This window comes from Otolemur garnettii, unplaced genomic scaffold, assembly GCF_000181295.1.
Source record: "Otolemur garnettii isolate 467f Iridium unplaced genomic scaffold, OtoGar3 scaffold00034, whole genome shotgun sequence".
NCBI lineage: Eukaryota > Metazoa > Chordata > Mammalia > Primates > Galagidae > Otolemur > Otolemur garnettii.
In genome coordinates, this window is record NW_003852429.1 from 15,078,105 (window position 1) to 15,095,377 (window position 17,273).

Below are 17,273 nucleotides of genomic sequence, written 5' to 3' on the forward strand. Positions count from 1 at the left end.
AAAAAAAAAAAAAAAACTCTTAGAAACCAACTCCCTACTTTAAAAGAAAAAAAAAGACATAAAAGACTATTTACAGAAGTAGAATGAAGTGTAGTTTTAATAAATTCCTCAAAATATATCCCAACCTCAATAGAGAAGCAAAGAAATGTGCCCCCCATGCAATTATGTCAATTATCTCATGCACCCATTACCACTGACCAAATATTTTCATAATATGGAGATGTCCTTGTTTCCAGAATTAACACACCAAAGAGCATTTAATGCCTTCTCTATGTAGATTTTCTTCTTTTCTCAATGTAGATTTTGGTGAATGGTAATGTTTGGCATCTCTTCCTTTTCCTTCACTTACTAAAGGCTCTATAGAATGCTTCCCATTATTCTTGCTTTCTATGGCAATTAACAATAAACTGTCCCCATCTCTAGCATATTAAGAAGCAAACAGAATTATTAATTCAACAAGACAAATCACCATGACTGACATACATATATCCATAAAGCCCTTAGCTGTCTACAACATTCTATTACAATCCCCTTTCTTTCGCAAACAACTAATATTTTAACAGGACTTTCAATACAGTAGAACCTCTGTTGTACTGTACAGATGATCTCCCAAGGATCTGTAACAAACTGGTCAACAGAGGCAGTCAACATGAGGAACTTGGCCTACTGTACTACAACATGCATATACTTTCCTATACAGCTTTTATTAGAGAATGTCATTCAAAATTACACATGATCAAAGCATATAAAACCATATGTATTATACAAATCAATTGACCCTAGAGTCAATTTTGGACAGTTTCTTATTTTTACTATAAACATTAAGTGGAGAAAGCACTCTCAATGTTGGCTACACTACTCAGCATACCTGGGCATTTTTCTATAGCAAATGACTTCAACTGCATTATCAGATGCCTGACAATCTCTTAGTTTGGAATCTCCACAATTTCTGTGTCATCCTCACTTGCTTCTTCCACTTCATCAGCTATTTCACAAACTTTCATGCTGATCTGTATTTCAGTCATATAGCTTGGAAAATTCCTGGGTCAGGTTCATTACAGGTTGCGACCTCATCATCTACTGTAACAAAGTCTACACTTTCAAAGTCTGCTATGGGAGATGGACAGTTTCATGGGGCCCAAACATGACATTCTTATTTTGTGACAAATCCAACTTTCTTGCAACACTTCTGTATTGTTTCTGGCTGAACTTTATTCCAAGCAGAACTGATGTAGAGGATGGCATCTAGAGCATTAACTGATGTAACAGAAAGTTGCTTCTAGAGGGTTTGTGTTTTAGTAATGACCCACTGTGGGAGCTGGCCTAGGTAGTATAGTTTAAATGCTATGATGATGGCCTTACTCAAGAGGCAAGATTTCTGAGGTAATGTTTGGAGGCAGAAATTTCAGTGTCACTTTTGTGAGATGATTCACTTATAGTGGCCAGAAGAGTTGTCTCCTGTCTGTAGAACAGACGATTTCTTCTTCATTTCTCATTCAACAACCCTACTTACTTTTCAAATAAAGCACTAGTCATCCACGGGCTGCAGGTTCTTGAATGCACATGGATTTGCTAATTTACCACTCAGCAAGCAAGAACCTTATCCTCTCTCCTGTTGAGCTAGCAGAACTGTGAATCATTCTTTAGAAAGTTTCCTGCTCTTATATTTGTCACTCCTCATGAGGAGGCTCCTGTCAGGCATCACCTTGAAAAAAGAGTTTGCACTCAGTTGATGATGTCGTCATCTTTCAAGTCTCTGAAGAAATCTGGAAACTTTTGGAACTGCCACAACTTCTACTGGATCTTCAATGGATTCACCACATAAGACTTTCTGGGGATCTGTGTTGTGATGTTTATATTTTTCAAGCCAACCACATGATGCTTGTAAATCTGCCACCTCAAATTCCTGTGTGAATTTCTGAGCAACTTCTCAGATCAGTGGCACAGAGATTCAGGCATTAACTGCCCTCATTTGTCTCATCCAGCTTAATGTGGCTTCTTTGACGTCATCAAGGGAAGTTTTCCTCCTTTTCTACTGTACGTCTCCTGTAGGTCTCCACTTTCTTTGCCATATCTCTCCAAATACTCATGTTTACGTTTTTGGATGTTGTTTACTGTGGTCGTATCAACACCAAAATGTTCCGCCATCTTTCTTTGGCTGCTGCTTTCCTGAAAATGTGTCAGTCTTTCTCTTCAATGTCAGCTCTTTGAGTTCTTTTCTTTGCATCATGATGCCTCAATTAACTATAAAAACCTTCAGTAATTGTAGGATGTACCTAATTCAAACCAGTCCTTCACACTGCACAAAATCTTCCACAACATGTGATAAATAACAGGATGTTAGGCCTAACTCAGCATATTGCAATAACTTACACTAAAGAAAAAATAATACAACTAAGGGATGAAGTTCATACCTTCTACTACTTGATATAGAGTGGACTTAACTGGTGAAGATATAAAGTGCAAATTAATATTGTGTCACAGTTCAAGTGCCCATGGATACAACTTACAGAAATGGTTAATGTAAGTATATGGAGGTCAGTCTTCCACGGAGTATATGTACTGCATGTCCTATCTATGAAAATTAAGTCACCTGAAGGAGGTAGTAATGTAGGGAGGTGGTCAACTACTGTATTTCCCTGTAAACATGTGTAAAGATTAAAAACAGTGCTCAAAACTGAGATGAAGAGGAAGGAAAAAAACACAAAATATGAAAGAAATATCAATTTGTGCCTTGCCTTCCTACACAGTAACATTTTTTTTTTTTTGGTCTCACCCTACACAAAGAATATTTCACCTGCCTGACTGTGAGTACCCAGAAAACCAAATAAACCTTTGCTCCAGTATCAACCATTACCTATGCTTCCAACTTTATTGAACACGGTAAGCAAATGCTTTAAATATGTTCAAATTCTTACCAAACTTTCAAATTCCAGCCTCTTTTTCTCTAAGACATGTCTGCACTGAAGTTTTATCAATATGCCATCACAATATATAGTCTATCAGATCAAACCTAAATCTGTCTGCCCCAACAGTGATAGTGTTTACAAGTGGTCGAGAGACAAGTGTGAGTTTAAAGACTGTCAATCCAAAGTATAAACAGAAAACAAGTGTTTAGAAGCTTTTATAGCAATTTGACTTCATTTTTCTAGCAATTCATCAAATTATATTTGTCAATTGTATTTGGCAAAAGTAGCTCTAAGATCTCATAACTGGGATTAAAAAACAAAAACTGCCCATTTATTACACTGGAGAAATACTGCTCCACATTATGCTCACCATTTGCCCAGTAACCAAAAGTTTTATTTTCATGATTCCTGTAAGTAAACAAAGGGTGCTAGATATAAGGAAGCCAAGATGTCCCTTGCCACCCCAGGTCGGAGGGATCAACACCTGGGTGGAGCACATTAAGCCGAAGAGCTTCTAGATCAACCACAAATTGAACCCACCACAGATATCCCATCTTTTCACCATGTCCTAAGAGAAAATTTTAGTTCTACCTGCTTGGTAATTTTGCTTCAATATTTTAAAACTATTAATCATATTTCCCTTCTCTTCTGGAATCTCCAGGCCTCACAAAGCAGACTGTATTCACCCCTCTCAAAGCTAAAACATCAAAACTCAAATTAAGATTGACACTTTCCCTCTTACTTCTTCCTACCAGCACTAAGATTCTCTTCTTATATAGAATAACTAAAAAAGTACTACTGTATCTTATTCACAAACAATAATTCATCCACGTAACATTTATACTGCTTTTCCTACCTAATCAAATTTTAAAGTCTAACTTTGAGAAAGCAGATTTATGAACTTCCAATGCGGGTAACATTCTTGCCTTCATGATAACCAGGACAATGATATGTACTAAGAATCCACTCTGCCATGTTCACTAACTTAACTAGAATATTTCCAGTATTGTCTCTTACCTGGGGTACACTATCTTTTCAGATCATGATCTAGCACTAACTGCTCCATGTTAACTTTTTGCATTCTTATCAATGACAGGACACATCACCTATGGTTCCCCTTCACCCCTGCTCTCAAAAGGGGTGGGTCAGTAAGGTCAGTGTTAATTTAGGCCCTCTCAAATCTTTTAATGTGCATTTATAAGCACAGCCACAGAATTTTTTTTTTTTTTTTAACCACCTTTAAGTGGAGCTTATAACCTTCTTTTTTCCCCCAGCCAACAAGAGACCTTCCTTCCTGGGTCATGTCTTCCTGCCTGAGTTATAAATACTACTAATACTCCCCATTGCCAAGTTAATTTCCTTCCACCTAGTATCTGTTCTTACTTTCAGGTAGGCTTCTTGTATACCACCTTCATGGGGGAAAAAAGTTTTTCCTTATGATACCTGACTATCCTCGTCTGTGTTTTAGGATATTGTTTTGTATCCATAGTCCTTTAATTTAGGTTTTCTTCTTTTACATGAGACTTCAAAAAATATTCATACACTCAAAAGACCCTCAAGACACCAAAAGCTTTATTCTATTTTAAAAATACTAGCATGTGCTTAAAAATAGAATACAGAAAAATACTAAAAAAGAAAATTGGAAGAAAATACAGAATTTATAAATTTTTTTTCCTTTAAATTGCCTCAATGTTCTTATAATGGCTTCTTTATTACAATTTCAAAATTGCTTACATCACCTTCATTTACACTTTATCATACAATTACCTAAGTCTCTGTATTTCTTGTTAGATTACAAACTAATCTATTCCCTACTTCCTAGAAGGAAATAGGAAATAAAATTTATATTCTGATACACTTACTATCAAATATATACTATGTACTTATTCCACTTAGTCATTGGTAACAAGGCAACTAACACAAAGTGAAATGCTGTGTATTACTTATTATAAATTTCTCTAAACTTTTGTTGCTATCATTAGTGTTTTTAGTCATAGGATAAATGTAAAGGAGGTTAGAACAGTAAAAACTGAGACAGCAAATACTACAATTTCCCCACGTTTTAAACCACTGTGAATTCTCTGCAAATTAGAGATAAAAATCTAGTCAACAATTTCTACTCTTGCCTCAAAGCCTTTAAAAGGCCCAGAGAACCCTGAAATAAGTCAAATTATAGAGCACAAAATATGATAAAAAAAAAGTAATAATAAAATAAAGCAAAATGCAAAAATACTTTTCACATGTGCTTTATACTCACCAGCTTGGCTTGTGCTTCTGCAATTTTTCGGTTATTCTCTTCTAGTATTCGTTCTAGCTCCTCACGTTTTGCACGTTCTTCCTCCTAAAGGGGAGGACATGTTCAGATGTTAGAAAAACAAAATGTTTATTTTTATTGATAAATACTTACTAATCTTCCTCTGAACTTTTTTGATCTGACTTACAGGGCAGCTTTATAGCCACCTTCTGTCTGATAAATGATAAAACTGTGCAGCCACTAACATTGGTTTCTAGCACTAAATTTAAATCATCCCTCCCAGTCCAAACAGCAACCAACTAAACCCTCCCTAATGATAGTTTCCTGGCAATTATAACTAATACTTTAATACCACACAAATCAACAAGGACAACTACAAAACTGGATAGTATTTACCAAATTAAAAAAATAATATATAAAATATAAATAAAGTGAATATTTGTCTCACCAATTATGTATACCTACGTATTCTTTACCTATACTCCTTTAATCAGCATTAAAAGTTGAATATTTACTGTCTTGTCCAGTGTCCTGCAGAGTGTGCTCCTCGGCTGCCATACGCGCCAGCTTCCTCTTTAAAATGATTTGTACTGTTAGCTTGGCAATACCTGCATCAGCAGCTCAACCATTTATAAAGAAACAACATACAAGGAAGGCTGAGCTGAGGAATGCAGATGTTTATGGTAAGAAGGAACAAAAAATGTAATTCATCATTCCTAAGGCAAACAATTAATAAGAAAAATACATTTACTGTTAGTGAAAAATACAAATGGTAATCCATACTTCATGGAACTAAGGGCTTCTTCCATGGGGAAAATGGACTTAACATTCAGATGTTGACAATTTCTAAAGGCAGCTTATATTGTCATCTACAATCTGAACTGAAATTCAGGAATCCAGGGGATGCAGGAAATAAAATTCTGTAACTTATTTTTTCTTGGAGAATTTAATGAGATTTTATAATGCAAACTATATGAAGATTGCTTGATGGTTTGGGCAGTGTTCAGATCACAGCATACAAATTCAAATGATTTTAATATTTGGAAAGACTGTCAGAGGGTTGTGTCCGTGTAAAAAAAAAAAAATTGTTAATATGAAAACAAAAAGCAAATGAAGAGAAAAAAATCTTACTATGATTAATAACTCGCTACAAGACAGCACCATTACTCCAAAAATTATCTTCATTAAAAGTACTGATATAAATAAAATTTCATACATTCAATTTTATGGTCTGTAAAATCCACTATAAATAAAAGCATATTTATCTAGTTAAAGACAGGACGAGGGAAAATGCACTTTAAAGCCAAGCTTACTGGAAAGCAAAGAAATTTAATATATTGTCAACTTGTCCATAATAATACCAAGATGAAAAATGACAATGAGTCATGTATTTTTCAGTCAAATATTTCGGTTCAAGAAAATACATTTTCCTGTTTCCTATGTCACACACCAATTCGTATTTATCATGCACTCTATATTGATGGGACACTCGGAGCTGTGAAGTAATTTGCCTTGAGTGTCTTAGTAACTTTCACCTAGCTTTAGGATCCTGGAGTAATTAGTGCTAATAAGCTATAAAGCTTCAGTAGCAAATTACTGTATCACAGAAAGACATTTTCAACTTCTGCTCCAGCTGCTGATAAAACAAATCATGTGTTTAGCTTGACTCCAGACAAGGACAACCTGTTCCTTCATAACTCTCTAGAGAAAAAAAGGAGTTGTTAGTAGATACTAAAAAAGTGGATGAATAATCTGGACATTTTTCCTAAAAAGATTCCTTGAAACGCATTAGGAAAATGGAGGGCCTTATGATCAGAATGCCAGAATTAGTCCACTGTGTTGAAGCAGGATTTGGGGAAGGGAATGAGGGATAAAAGAAGGGAAAAAAGAAGAGTGAGAAAACCTATTTATCAAAAGCAGGTACTGTCACTCAATGTTAGGCCCTGCTCTTTTTTATCTGACTGAAGGCAAAAAGCCTCTCACAGTCTAGGTAATAAGAGTGATAAACAGAATAGAGGAATATACAACCATAGGTGGATTTTCAACCTTTCCCCTTTACCACTCTCTGTCTCCCCCCACCCTCCCAAAAAAAGAATGTAAGTCCTGCAGCCATGGCAAAAGTTTCAAACACTTCTCAAATATGTAAGTCAGTTCCATTAATCAAAAGTATCCTTGAATATGTTTTATGAAAGTAACTTTTAAGTATCAGTCAGCACTTCTGAATAGGCTAAAAAATTAACTTTCGCAGCAATGTAAGTTTAGATGAGAAAGGAATGAGATAGTCTGTATTCCATCTCTTTCTGAACTGAGCAGGAGGCACAACCCAACACTGAAAGTTTTGCCATGGACTGTCTCTACTTTCCAAACGACCGAGCGTTACCTCTCTAGCTTTTTGTGCTGCAAGCTCAGCTTGTCTCTGTCGCTCGAGTTCTTCGAGCAACTGCTTTTCCATGATGCGCTTGGCTTCCTCCACCCTCCGGAGAACTTCTCGCTCAATTTCATCCTTCCTTTTCTCCAATTCTTCCTCTACCCTTTTTGCCACCAATTCTTCTACTCTTCGTGCTGTTTCTTCCTCGATGAGTTTTTCTTCTATTTCTTGCTGCCGACTAGGGAACAATGTAAAAACATGTCTTAGATAATACGAAAAAAACAAGAATCTTTTAAAAATTTTATTTCAAAATATTAAGGGAACACATACATTTTTACATAGCTCAAGTCTGGGCTATGAATGGACCCATAAATAATAACTTAAACAAAACTAGTTATTTAAGTCTATAAACCACTGAGCCTGGTATTACTCAATTATTTTGTTAATTCATTATTCACTTCACACTAAGGCAATGACCACGACATGTCAGCTGATACAGAAATTCAAATAAATATAAAACTGGTTTTCTTCTCTATCCCACTGTGAACACAACAAGGACTGGTAAATTCAAACAACCTAATTCTTTAGATTTAATTTAGGAACTACAGAAATTTGAAACAGAAAAGTCTACTTCTCTCAACTTTATAATGAGAGGACAAACTATTAAAATACATGAATTTGCTTATTTGCCAATACACTCAGTCTAAAGGTTGAGTTACAGAGAAGTCAGAAAAATTATGATATAGCAGGCAATCGAGACTAGCTAAATTCATTTCCCTCTTCCCACTAAGAGAATAAATACAGACTTGAAGAGATTCAGACTGCTGAAATAAGCAGCATACAGCTTTAACTGAAAATATGACCAACAGGTTCTGAGTACTATGTCCTTTACTGTGCCTTTTGTTCCTCTTATGAATTGATTTTCAATTAAAAGCTCCTCTGGATATAGGAAGTAGAAAGGTAAAAATACATTTTTATTTTTAGTTAGGTAAAGCATATTTTAATCCTACTTTGATATCATAAACCAACTTATTTCATCAAAATAAAATTGTGTAGGGTCGCGCCTGTGGCTCAGTTGAGTAGGGCGCCAGCCCCATATACCGAGGGTGGTAGGGTGGTAGGTTCGAACCTGGCCCAGCTCTAACTGCAACAAAAAATAGCCAGGCATTGTGTCGGGTGCCTGTAGTCCCAAGTTCTTGGGAGGTCGAGGCAAGAGAATTTCCTAAGCCCAAGAGCTGGAGGTTGCTGTGAGCTGTGACGCCACAGCACTGTACCGGGGGCAACAAAGTGAGACAGAGTATGTTTAAATAAATAAAATTTTGTGCTGAAAACATTTACATTTATCAAGGTAGCATGGTGGAAACCTCGTACATTTTATACCAGTGATATCCAACTATAGCCATTAGCCACACGTGTCTAGGCTGAACTAAAGATTGCTATAAAGAGAAAGAATAAAATGATCTCATTTTTTAAAATTAGGTACTATAATAATAATAACATACGGATAGATTGAGACTGTATTAAAATTAATTTCATTGGTTTCTAACAGCCCCTAGAAAATTTTAAACTGCATACGTTATTGTTTACATTGCTACTGAATAGCACTATGAGATGATAATTTGTGCTAAATGAATAAAATCAGAGGCTCTTGCAGTGTATCTAAATCCTAAGGTCAATTTATCAATACTTCAACATTCTCACAACCCACAAAAATTAGGCTTGCAACTTACATCTTTTGTTGAGTCATATGACATACATAAAAGTCACTCAAATTATCTGTTTAGTAAAGACTGTTTATAGTTCCTAATCCACTTCAACTCAATCAATTCCCACCCAAGAATTTTCATTTTCAACTCCTGTTACTTATTCACAAGTGACACCAAACTAACAAGATGTCTTTATCATTCTCATTCATTTCAGTTTCTCCATTTACCCTCTACATTCTTCTGTCAAGGAGACGACAGTTATTAAAGAGAGCTTATTTTCCCTTAGGTCCTAGATTTTTCCAATAACTATTCTGAAGACTGTTGTTTGTCTCTTAAATATCTCCTTCCCCAAACTAAAGTTTTAAAAAAGATCATGAAAGCCTATGCTCCTTTCCTTTTTCAATCAAATATTAGGGCGGTTTCAATAGCCTTTATGGATAGCTGCTCAGTAAGAGAGCAGATACAAGCTCTAGTACTAAAAATCACCAAGAACATCTACAGAAAATCACACTGCAATTTTAATGGAAATTAAACCACATTTCAATACAAAATGTTGTTTCTCTACTTCATCCAAAGGGGAAAAAAGAAATAATAGATGAAACAAGTGAAGCTGACAACTGCTGAATCAGATGAAGGGCCTATAAACCCCTACCTAACAGTATTCTACCTTTGTGTGTGTAAACTTTTCATAATGGTCTTAAAAGTATACACACACACCCACATACTTTTGCTAGTGGGTTCTTTTGAAATTAGAAAAGTTAGAGAAGCCTAGAAAACTTAATATTCTAAATAATTTCATAAACAATACAATGTAACTCTTAATTAGCAATGTTAATCTGACTATTCAAAGGATAATAATATAAAACAGTTCAAATTAACTTTCCATACAAAGTGGAAAGGTGGAAAAACAATAGGATTAAGGCCCTAGATCAGGTTAGCTTTTCAGTAGAAAAGGTGCCAACTTCACTTGGGAATTTGGTAAAGGGAAAATAAATTCAAGGTTTTTGTCAGGCAGTCAAGCCATCTTTAAGCAAAGGCACAATGGCTAACAGGGCCACATTTCCATAGATTTGTCAGCAAGGAGAAAATGAGCCAAGTAAATTTAACTTACAGCAAAAGCCAAATCAGCATGGTGTCAGGTCCTGGTTTCTGTATCACACCAAACCAAAGGGGCCAGATGACAGGCCTTACAGGCAGTAGGTCACTCTGCTGCTAAGGAGTCAGTCAATTCTAACTACAGCTCAGCAATTTTATAGCAGAAAGGGTAGGGCAAGTGGAAAGTCCCAAGCTCAACCCAAACAGTGGAGAATGAGAACCGATCTAGTAGAATTTCTCACAAGGAAGCTTATCTTTCTCCTTTGTTCCTGCAGGAACTGCAAGGCATCCCACTATGACTGCAATTAAGCTTTGCTGACTTGTTCTAGTGAAGACAGGCAAGGTCAGGGCACCACAGGAAAACTGCTTCCCTGTAAGTACTAGCAAGAACGTCATTTTTTTTGTTTTTCTTGGCAAAATTTAAAATGCTACTTCATAATTAAAACAAAGCATCACAAAAGCTGATTACCAATTTTCTGTAATCAGAAAAAAAATTTAAATCAATTTTTAGAACCAGTGCTACAAAAGGTTCAGTTATCACTTTATCCCCTCCCGATACACACATATGAATGGGACATATACAACTGAATTAAGCATAAGTCCATCTGTATTGATGACAAATTTATCACCATAATCAATGATCAAGCCACTATTAGGCTAATGCCTATAAGATGCACTAGAGCTCTTGTGGGGGAGGTAGGACTCAAACACTTTTGGTCAACAGTGTCTAACAAAAGATGAATCTAACATCTAACAGCCTATCTACTCCATAAAACCTCTGCCCTAGGAGTTCTCACCCTCATGATGTTCTTTTCTCTAATCTCTCCCTCAGGCTCTTCTGCTGAACCCATTGCCTTCTGTCAAGAATCTGTGCTGATTAAAGTTAGGTTAAATTAAGGGTGGCGGGTTCAAACCCAGCCCCGGCCAAACTGCAACGAAAAAATAGCCAGGTGTTGTGGCGGGCGCCTATGGTCCCAGCTACTTGAGAGGCTGAGGCAAAGGAATCGCCAAAGCCCAGGACAAGGAAGTTGCTGTGAGTTGTGTGACATCACAGCACTCTACCCCCGGCAATAAAGTGAAACTGTCTCTACCAAAAAAAAAAAAAAAAAAAAATCCTCATGTAAAAAAAAAAAAAAAAGTTAGGTTAAATCAAAATCCTCAAGTTTTTCAACCGAAATAGTTAAATACCATGTCCCCATTTTCTTTATGTTCTTAGGTGTTTTAAAAACACTACTCATAATCAACTTTAGAAGGAGTAACTACTAAAACAACATAGCAAAGGTACAGAACTGCAGCACTGCTAAAAAAGAGTATTATTCCATACAGAGCAACTGACACTATTCTCTTAAAACATTTTTAAAGTGTGGGAACTCAATCCTAGGGGTTTACCTCTGGAAATCAATTACTAGCAAACAGCATTTATTTAGTGCTTAATAGGTACCAAATACTATGCCAAGAACTCATACCATGTCATCATTTAAATCTCACATCTGTTCCTATGAGGTGGCTATTAATACTCTCATTTTTAGTTAGGAAACTAAGGCTAAGGAGTTTAAGTTTCTGGACTAAACTTCACTGGATGTTCTGGAGTTGTTACTCTAAAACTAGGAAGACTCCAAAGCTAATGTCTTAAGCACTTATACTACCCTATATTGTTTCTCCAGGATAAATATGAGAGGTAAAGACAGGCACAAAAATGTAACAAAATAACCATTAGAAAATTAATAAAGTTCTTGTCAACATAAGTTAAGTCCTATGCCCTAGAATTCATCTTCACAGCCCTAATCTCTAAAAATACGTAATTCATACACTTAATCTGCTCACAAAAGCTCATCTTTGCTCTCACAATGAGCTGTACAAGTGTTCTACGAATCACTCATATAGCATACTGATCCCAGTCTAGTTTAGAGATTGTAATTTGAAGGCTCTTAATCTGTTATGCAGTTGAACACTAAAAGATACCCAAACCTAGATATCACAAGCAAAAGTAAGTTACTATACCATTAACAATTTCCTAATTTGCTGCAAGTCATTTTCTGCTGTCTACTTTTTCAACAGTTAATACTTAACATTCCTACAGCATCTTAAAAGAATAACTAAGGAAATGGTAATAGTGGTGTAGCAGGGGAGTAAGAAGGAACTATACTGAATGGCTGAAATACAGGGATAAGCACAAACAGATTTTTTGAAGTGAATTTTGAACCAAGTGACTGAGCTATTGAAAAGTAAGGGGAGGGGAAAATGTGAAGACTTAATTTAAGCATTAAAATTTTAACTGGTACATAACTTCTTAAGTTCATCAGGCTCAGTCTGGCTGTATATGCAAGTTCTCTTAAATAACATTATTTATTAAGACTGCTATATGCCAAATACCACAAAGATCTACCTTAGAACACAGGTATCTATTTCTATTTCACAGATAAAACAAGTTCAGATACAGGCCTCAGAATTTTAAGTGACAAAGCAATCTGATTTCCAATCTTAAAATTACTAACTTTAAACCCAACAGACTATTCCTATTTCACTGTCTCTCTCCACCTAAACCTAGTATTTCTTGAAAGTACATTTGACATCTTGCATTCTTAAAGATCTTTTTTCTGCTTCCACCATTCACTCCCTCCTGTGAAATGCAAATACAGACATTCCCCGAGGGTAAGTCCCCGGACAGTTGCTCCTCTCTCTCCACACTCTCCCTGGTCCATACACTGACACATAAATAAAGGCCCTCCTTCCTTAGGCTTCAGTCTCCATTATCAACCTTGGATAAACTCAGTACAGTATATCCAAAACTAGTGCTCACAGTGGAAGCTCCCTTATCCCTTTTCCCTCTCCATTATTCACGATTCACCAATTTTCTGACATAGCATTTACTTAAATATTTGACAAATGAGTTGCAATAGCCACATTATAAGACAACCAACATGAATGCTTCCTTTCCCTTGTGTCCCATATCCAATTTAAAACACCTCAAATATTTCTTAAATCTATCCCTCTTTTCCATCCAAACAACTTCCCTCACTACTCTTGTGTGGACTTCTGTACCCACCTCTTAACTAGTTCCTATCCTATAATGTATGATTTGTTAAAAACAAACAAGCATATGTCATTTACCTGCCTGAAACACTTCCTGTTTCTAGGATGAAATCCTAGCTCCTTAACATGACAAACAAGAACCTGGCTGTCATTCCCAGCCTCTATTTACCGAGAGTCACTCCACAACTGCAATATTTGTAGATTCATATTCTACGCCACCTAATTTTTCCACTTTAAGATCATTTTTCCCCATTCTCTTTATTCTGGCAGGAGTGACAGGAGGAGGTTCTCTCCTTTGGTCCACATGTATCTTATGCCTAGTCTGACTATCTCTTTTTCTTATTTGATCCATTCATTCTTTAGCACAACTGAAGTATTCATCCACCTAGGATACTTTCTTTACACATTTATATTACTATCACTCAGTTTACTACACTTAATACCTATCTAATTATCTGTCTTCAAGCTAGTAATGTTAAGATATTGGAGAGAGACCAGTCATCTTTATCTTGACAGCACCTGCCACAGTGCCTGGCACTTAGGGACTTTCCCTTATTCCAGTGGTTCTCAATCTTCCTAATGCTGCAACTCTTTAATACAGTTCCTCATGTGGTGGTGACCCCAAACCATAAAATTATTTTCATTGCTTCAAAACTGTAATTTTGCTAGTATTATGAGTCGTAATCTAAATATCTGATATGTAGAATGGTCTTAGGCGACCCTGGTGGTAGGATCATTTGACTACCAAAGGGGTCACGACCCACAGGTTGAGAACTGCTGCTCTATTCCCAAAGCTCCAATCCTCATGTCTGTTTCCTTTGAGTTATTTTGAAGACATTAGAAATTATTAAGCACTGCCTACTGCATGGCACACAATAGTTTAGTTTTGCCCCCTTGCCCCTCTGAAACAATTATAGCAGTTTTCTTTCAACCTAGAGCCAGACACCACTCTATTCTCAATCAGCTCATCCTAGATTTCTTCTCTGCTATCCATCCATACTTGCTAAATAAGTGCTTCTAAGCATCCTCTGAATACCAAGTTTCCTTTCATTTTTCCTAAAAGTCTTTGTATTCTACTGCAAGTCAAATAAGTATTCTTTGGATGGAAAATTATCTCGGGATGTAACATTTTTGATATGTTCATTATTCTAGATCAAAAAGCAAGATTCTACATAATTAAGGTTTAATGTAAAACAATTACTTAAACTTTGATTTCAAATATATTACAGACTGTCTTACATACAAAAAAAGTGAAAGAGTTGCATATGTTTTAAAAGGAAATGTTGGCAGCAAAACAACTCCAGATAACTGCTTCCTCTGTAATTTAGTATCTCTTAGTAACTTTGGTTTAGGAACAAGCTGTGCTGGGAAATCTACACAATGCAACTACAGGAAAATAGAAAACCCCCAGACAATTCAGCACACATAATTTTGTCTGAGGAAAGTGATAAATGTAGGGATATTCTTGCCCCATAAGCACTTTCTGAACATTCAGAGAACTTAACAAGGATGGCTGGTTAAACAAGGACTTAGTGCACCTGTTCACCGTCCTTTTCAATTCAGCTTTGGGGATACCCAGAGCATTAGGGTACCATGATCTTAAAGTAGAAAACAAACTCCACAAAAAGCCTACATTAAAAAAAAAAAAGTTCTTTAGTTTGAGATTACCCACATCTACTTTTATATCCAGGGAAACTTAAGAGGTGATTTTTTTTGAAACATGTAAACAGTATTCGAAGTAACGAACCTTAATGTAACTGAGTTTCTCCAAATAAAAATTCCGTACGTGAGCAAGTACTCAAGAATCTTCTAAATAACTAGCAGAAAAAGAAATAAAACTGCACGTTTGCTAGCGGAGTTATAAAGCAAAACTAGGTCTGAGATGACGGTTTCACAGGTGATTTCGAGGGTCACAACTCACTGTACTGTACACTTCAGGTCTGTGTATTGTTTTTTAAGTCTCCAAAAAAGAGGAAATGTGTGTAGGTTCAAGGAAAGAAAAGCAACCGCGACACCTTCAACAAAAGAAACACACTAAAGTGAAAACGCAATTTTTTGATAGGCATCTAAAGAATATTCTCTCCCATTCCCGAGAGTATTCATGCCCTATCGACTATTTAAGCTTCCTGAGGAGACCTGCTTGCAGGCAGCCGCGATGTGCGCCCCCGGCTCGGCGCCTTTCTCTGCCCTTGGCGGGCGGACCTGCAGACGCCGCCGCCGCCGCGACCCCGCGCTCAACTCCGCCGACTTCCGGGATTCTCCGCCTCTCGCGCCAAAACCGCTCTCGCCCCGAGCCGCCTCAGCTCCGGCCTCAAGGGTTCCCTCCCGGCCCGCGCCCGGCGCGCCGCAGCCCGCGGGGCCGGCCACGCGCCCCGCACTCTCCCCGCGCCCCCCGGCCCGACCCGGCCCCGCCCCTCCCCCACCGGCACTCACATTTTTCGCTGCCGCTCGAACTCCGCTTTCTTCTCCTCCTCCTCCCGCTTCTGCTTCTCGTCCAGGCTGCTGCGCTTGCTCACCGTGCGCCCGAAAATGTCGATGCGGTCGGGCGGGGACGAGGCGCGCTCCCGGTCCCGCTCGCGCCGGGACACGGCCGTGTTGGTGGAGCGCGAGCGGGACCGCGACTCCCGCCGCCGGTTCCGTTTACTTTCCCGGGATTTGGAACGCTTCCGCACGCGCTCCTTGTCTCGGGACCGCGACCGCGACCGGCTGCGCTTCTTGTTGTGCTTGCTGCTCTTGGTGTGCTTGGAGCGGGACGAGCTCCGGCTCCGGGACCGGCCCATCCTTCCGGGAGACGCTCTGACTAACCGCTGGCCTCAGCCCCCTCACGCGCCCGGCTCCTCTCGCCTCCGCCTTCAGACGCGAGCTGGCGGTCCTGTCGAGGCTGGTGGAAGGTAAGCTGTCGACCAGGTGACTTTGCGCCTGTTCCCGAGCTCTACAGCCGCCGTAATGCCGCCTGCTACTAGCAGGCCGCAAGGCAAGGAGTCGCTAAGATGGCAGCTGCGGCTGCACCGGCCGCCCTTCCCACAATGCCCTGCGCGGAACGTGCCGAAGCACAGGCCCCGCCCCCTGGCGATTGTTGCCGAAGGTTGACGGGCTCTTTCGAGCGCGCTCGGCTCTTCTCGGCAACCTGGGCGGAAGCCTAAGACGCGATGGATGGGAGCCTCGTGCTGTTGCGTCAGTATGCTATCCTTTTCTGGTAAAATGCCAGCAGCGTGTAGAATGAATTAATCCCACTTTAGTGCGATTTAAAATCGCACGCGTTGGCAGAATTTGATTGATTGCACTATTTTCTAAGGGTTAGTTTTGTCAGGCAGCCCTAAATTGTATGTGACTGACCCCGGGCAGAGCACTTGCTTCTTAGAGCTTGGTATCCTCTTTTGTAGAATGGAGGTAGCCGCAATTTCTGGTGTGGTTGTGAGGCTTACAGGAAATAAAGTTTGCAACAGGTTTTGATAAATGCAAACTAATGCGTAATATAGGGCTTAATGTCCATTCTAAATGATTCAATGTATTAACTAGTGCTTGATTCTTAACAATTCTAAGTACGATTGTTATCCCCATTTTAGAGATGGGGACCCTGAGATCCATAGAGGTCAGATAAGTTTCCCAGTCCCAGGATCACACAACTAGTAGACGACAGAGCAGGAATATGTAGGTAGGCCATTTTGACCAAAGCCCTTTGCACATAATCAGCAACCCCCTCTAAACTCTAGCCAAGAAAAGCTTTCTTCCTATGTGGTACAATAAGCTGACTGTAACAGTGAAAAGCCCCCAAAAGAAGAGGCAACATTATTATTTGCAGATGATAGGAAACCTTGAAAATCTAGGTGTCTCAATGCTTAGTTTGGGACACATTCAGTGTAGTTAAAGTTACACAGTTCAGGGATTTTCCCAGAGCTAACCTCTCA

The 17,273-nt window shown here is 38.4% G+C and overlaps 1 protein-coding gene across 1 annotated transcript in view; it reads right to left on the reverse strand.

Annotated features, from left to right (window-relative positions):
• The window catches only part of ARGLU1 (arginine and glutamate rich 1), a 21,065-nt gene extending 4,670 nt beyond the window's left edge, over positions 1-16,395 (reverse strand). The window contains exons 1-3 of the mRNA XM_003789614.2: positions 15,799-16,395; positions 7,544-7,769; positions 5,167-5,250 (exon numbers count right to left, since the gene is read on the reverse strand). Coding sequence (XP_003789662.1) covers positions 5,167-5,250; positions 7,544-7,769; positions 15,799-16,145 — 657 coding nt within the window. The 5' untranslated portion in view covers positions 16,146-16,395. The remainder of the gene's footprint in view (positions 1-5,166; positions 5,251-7,543; positions 7,770-15,798) is intronic.
• Between the last annotated feature and the right edge of the window lie 878 nt (positions 16,396-17,273).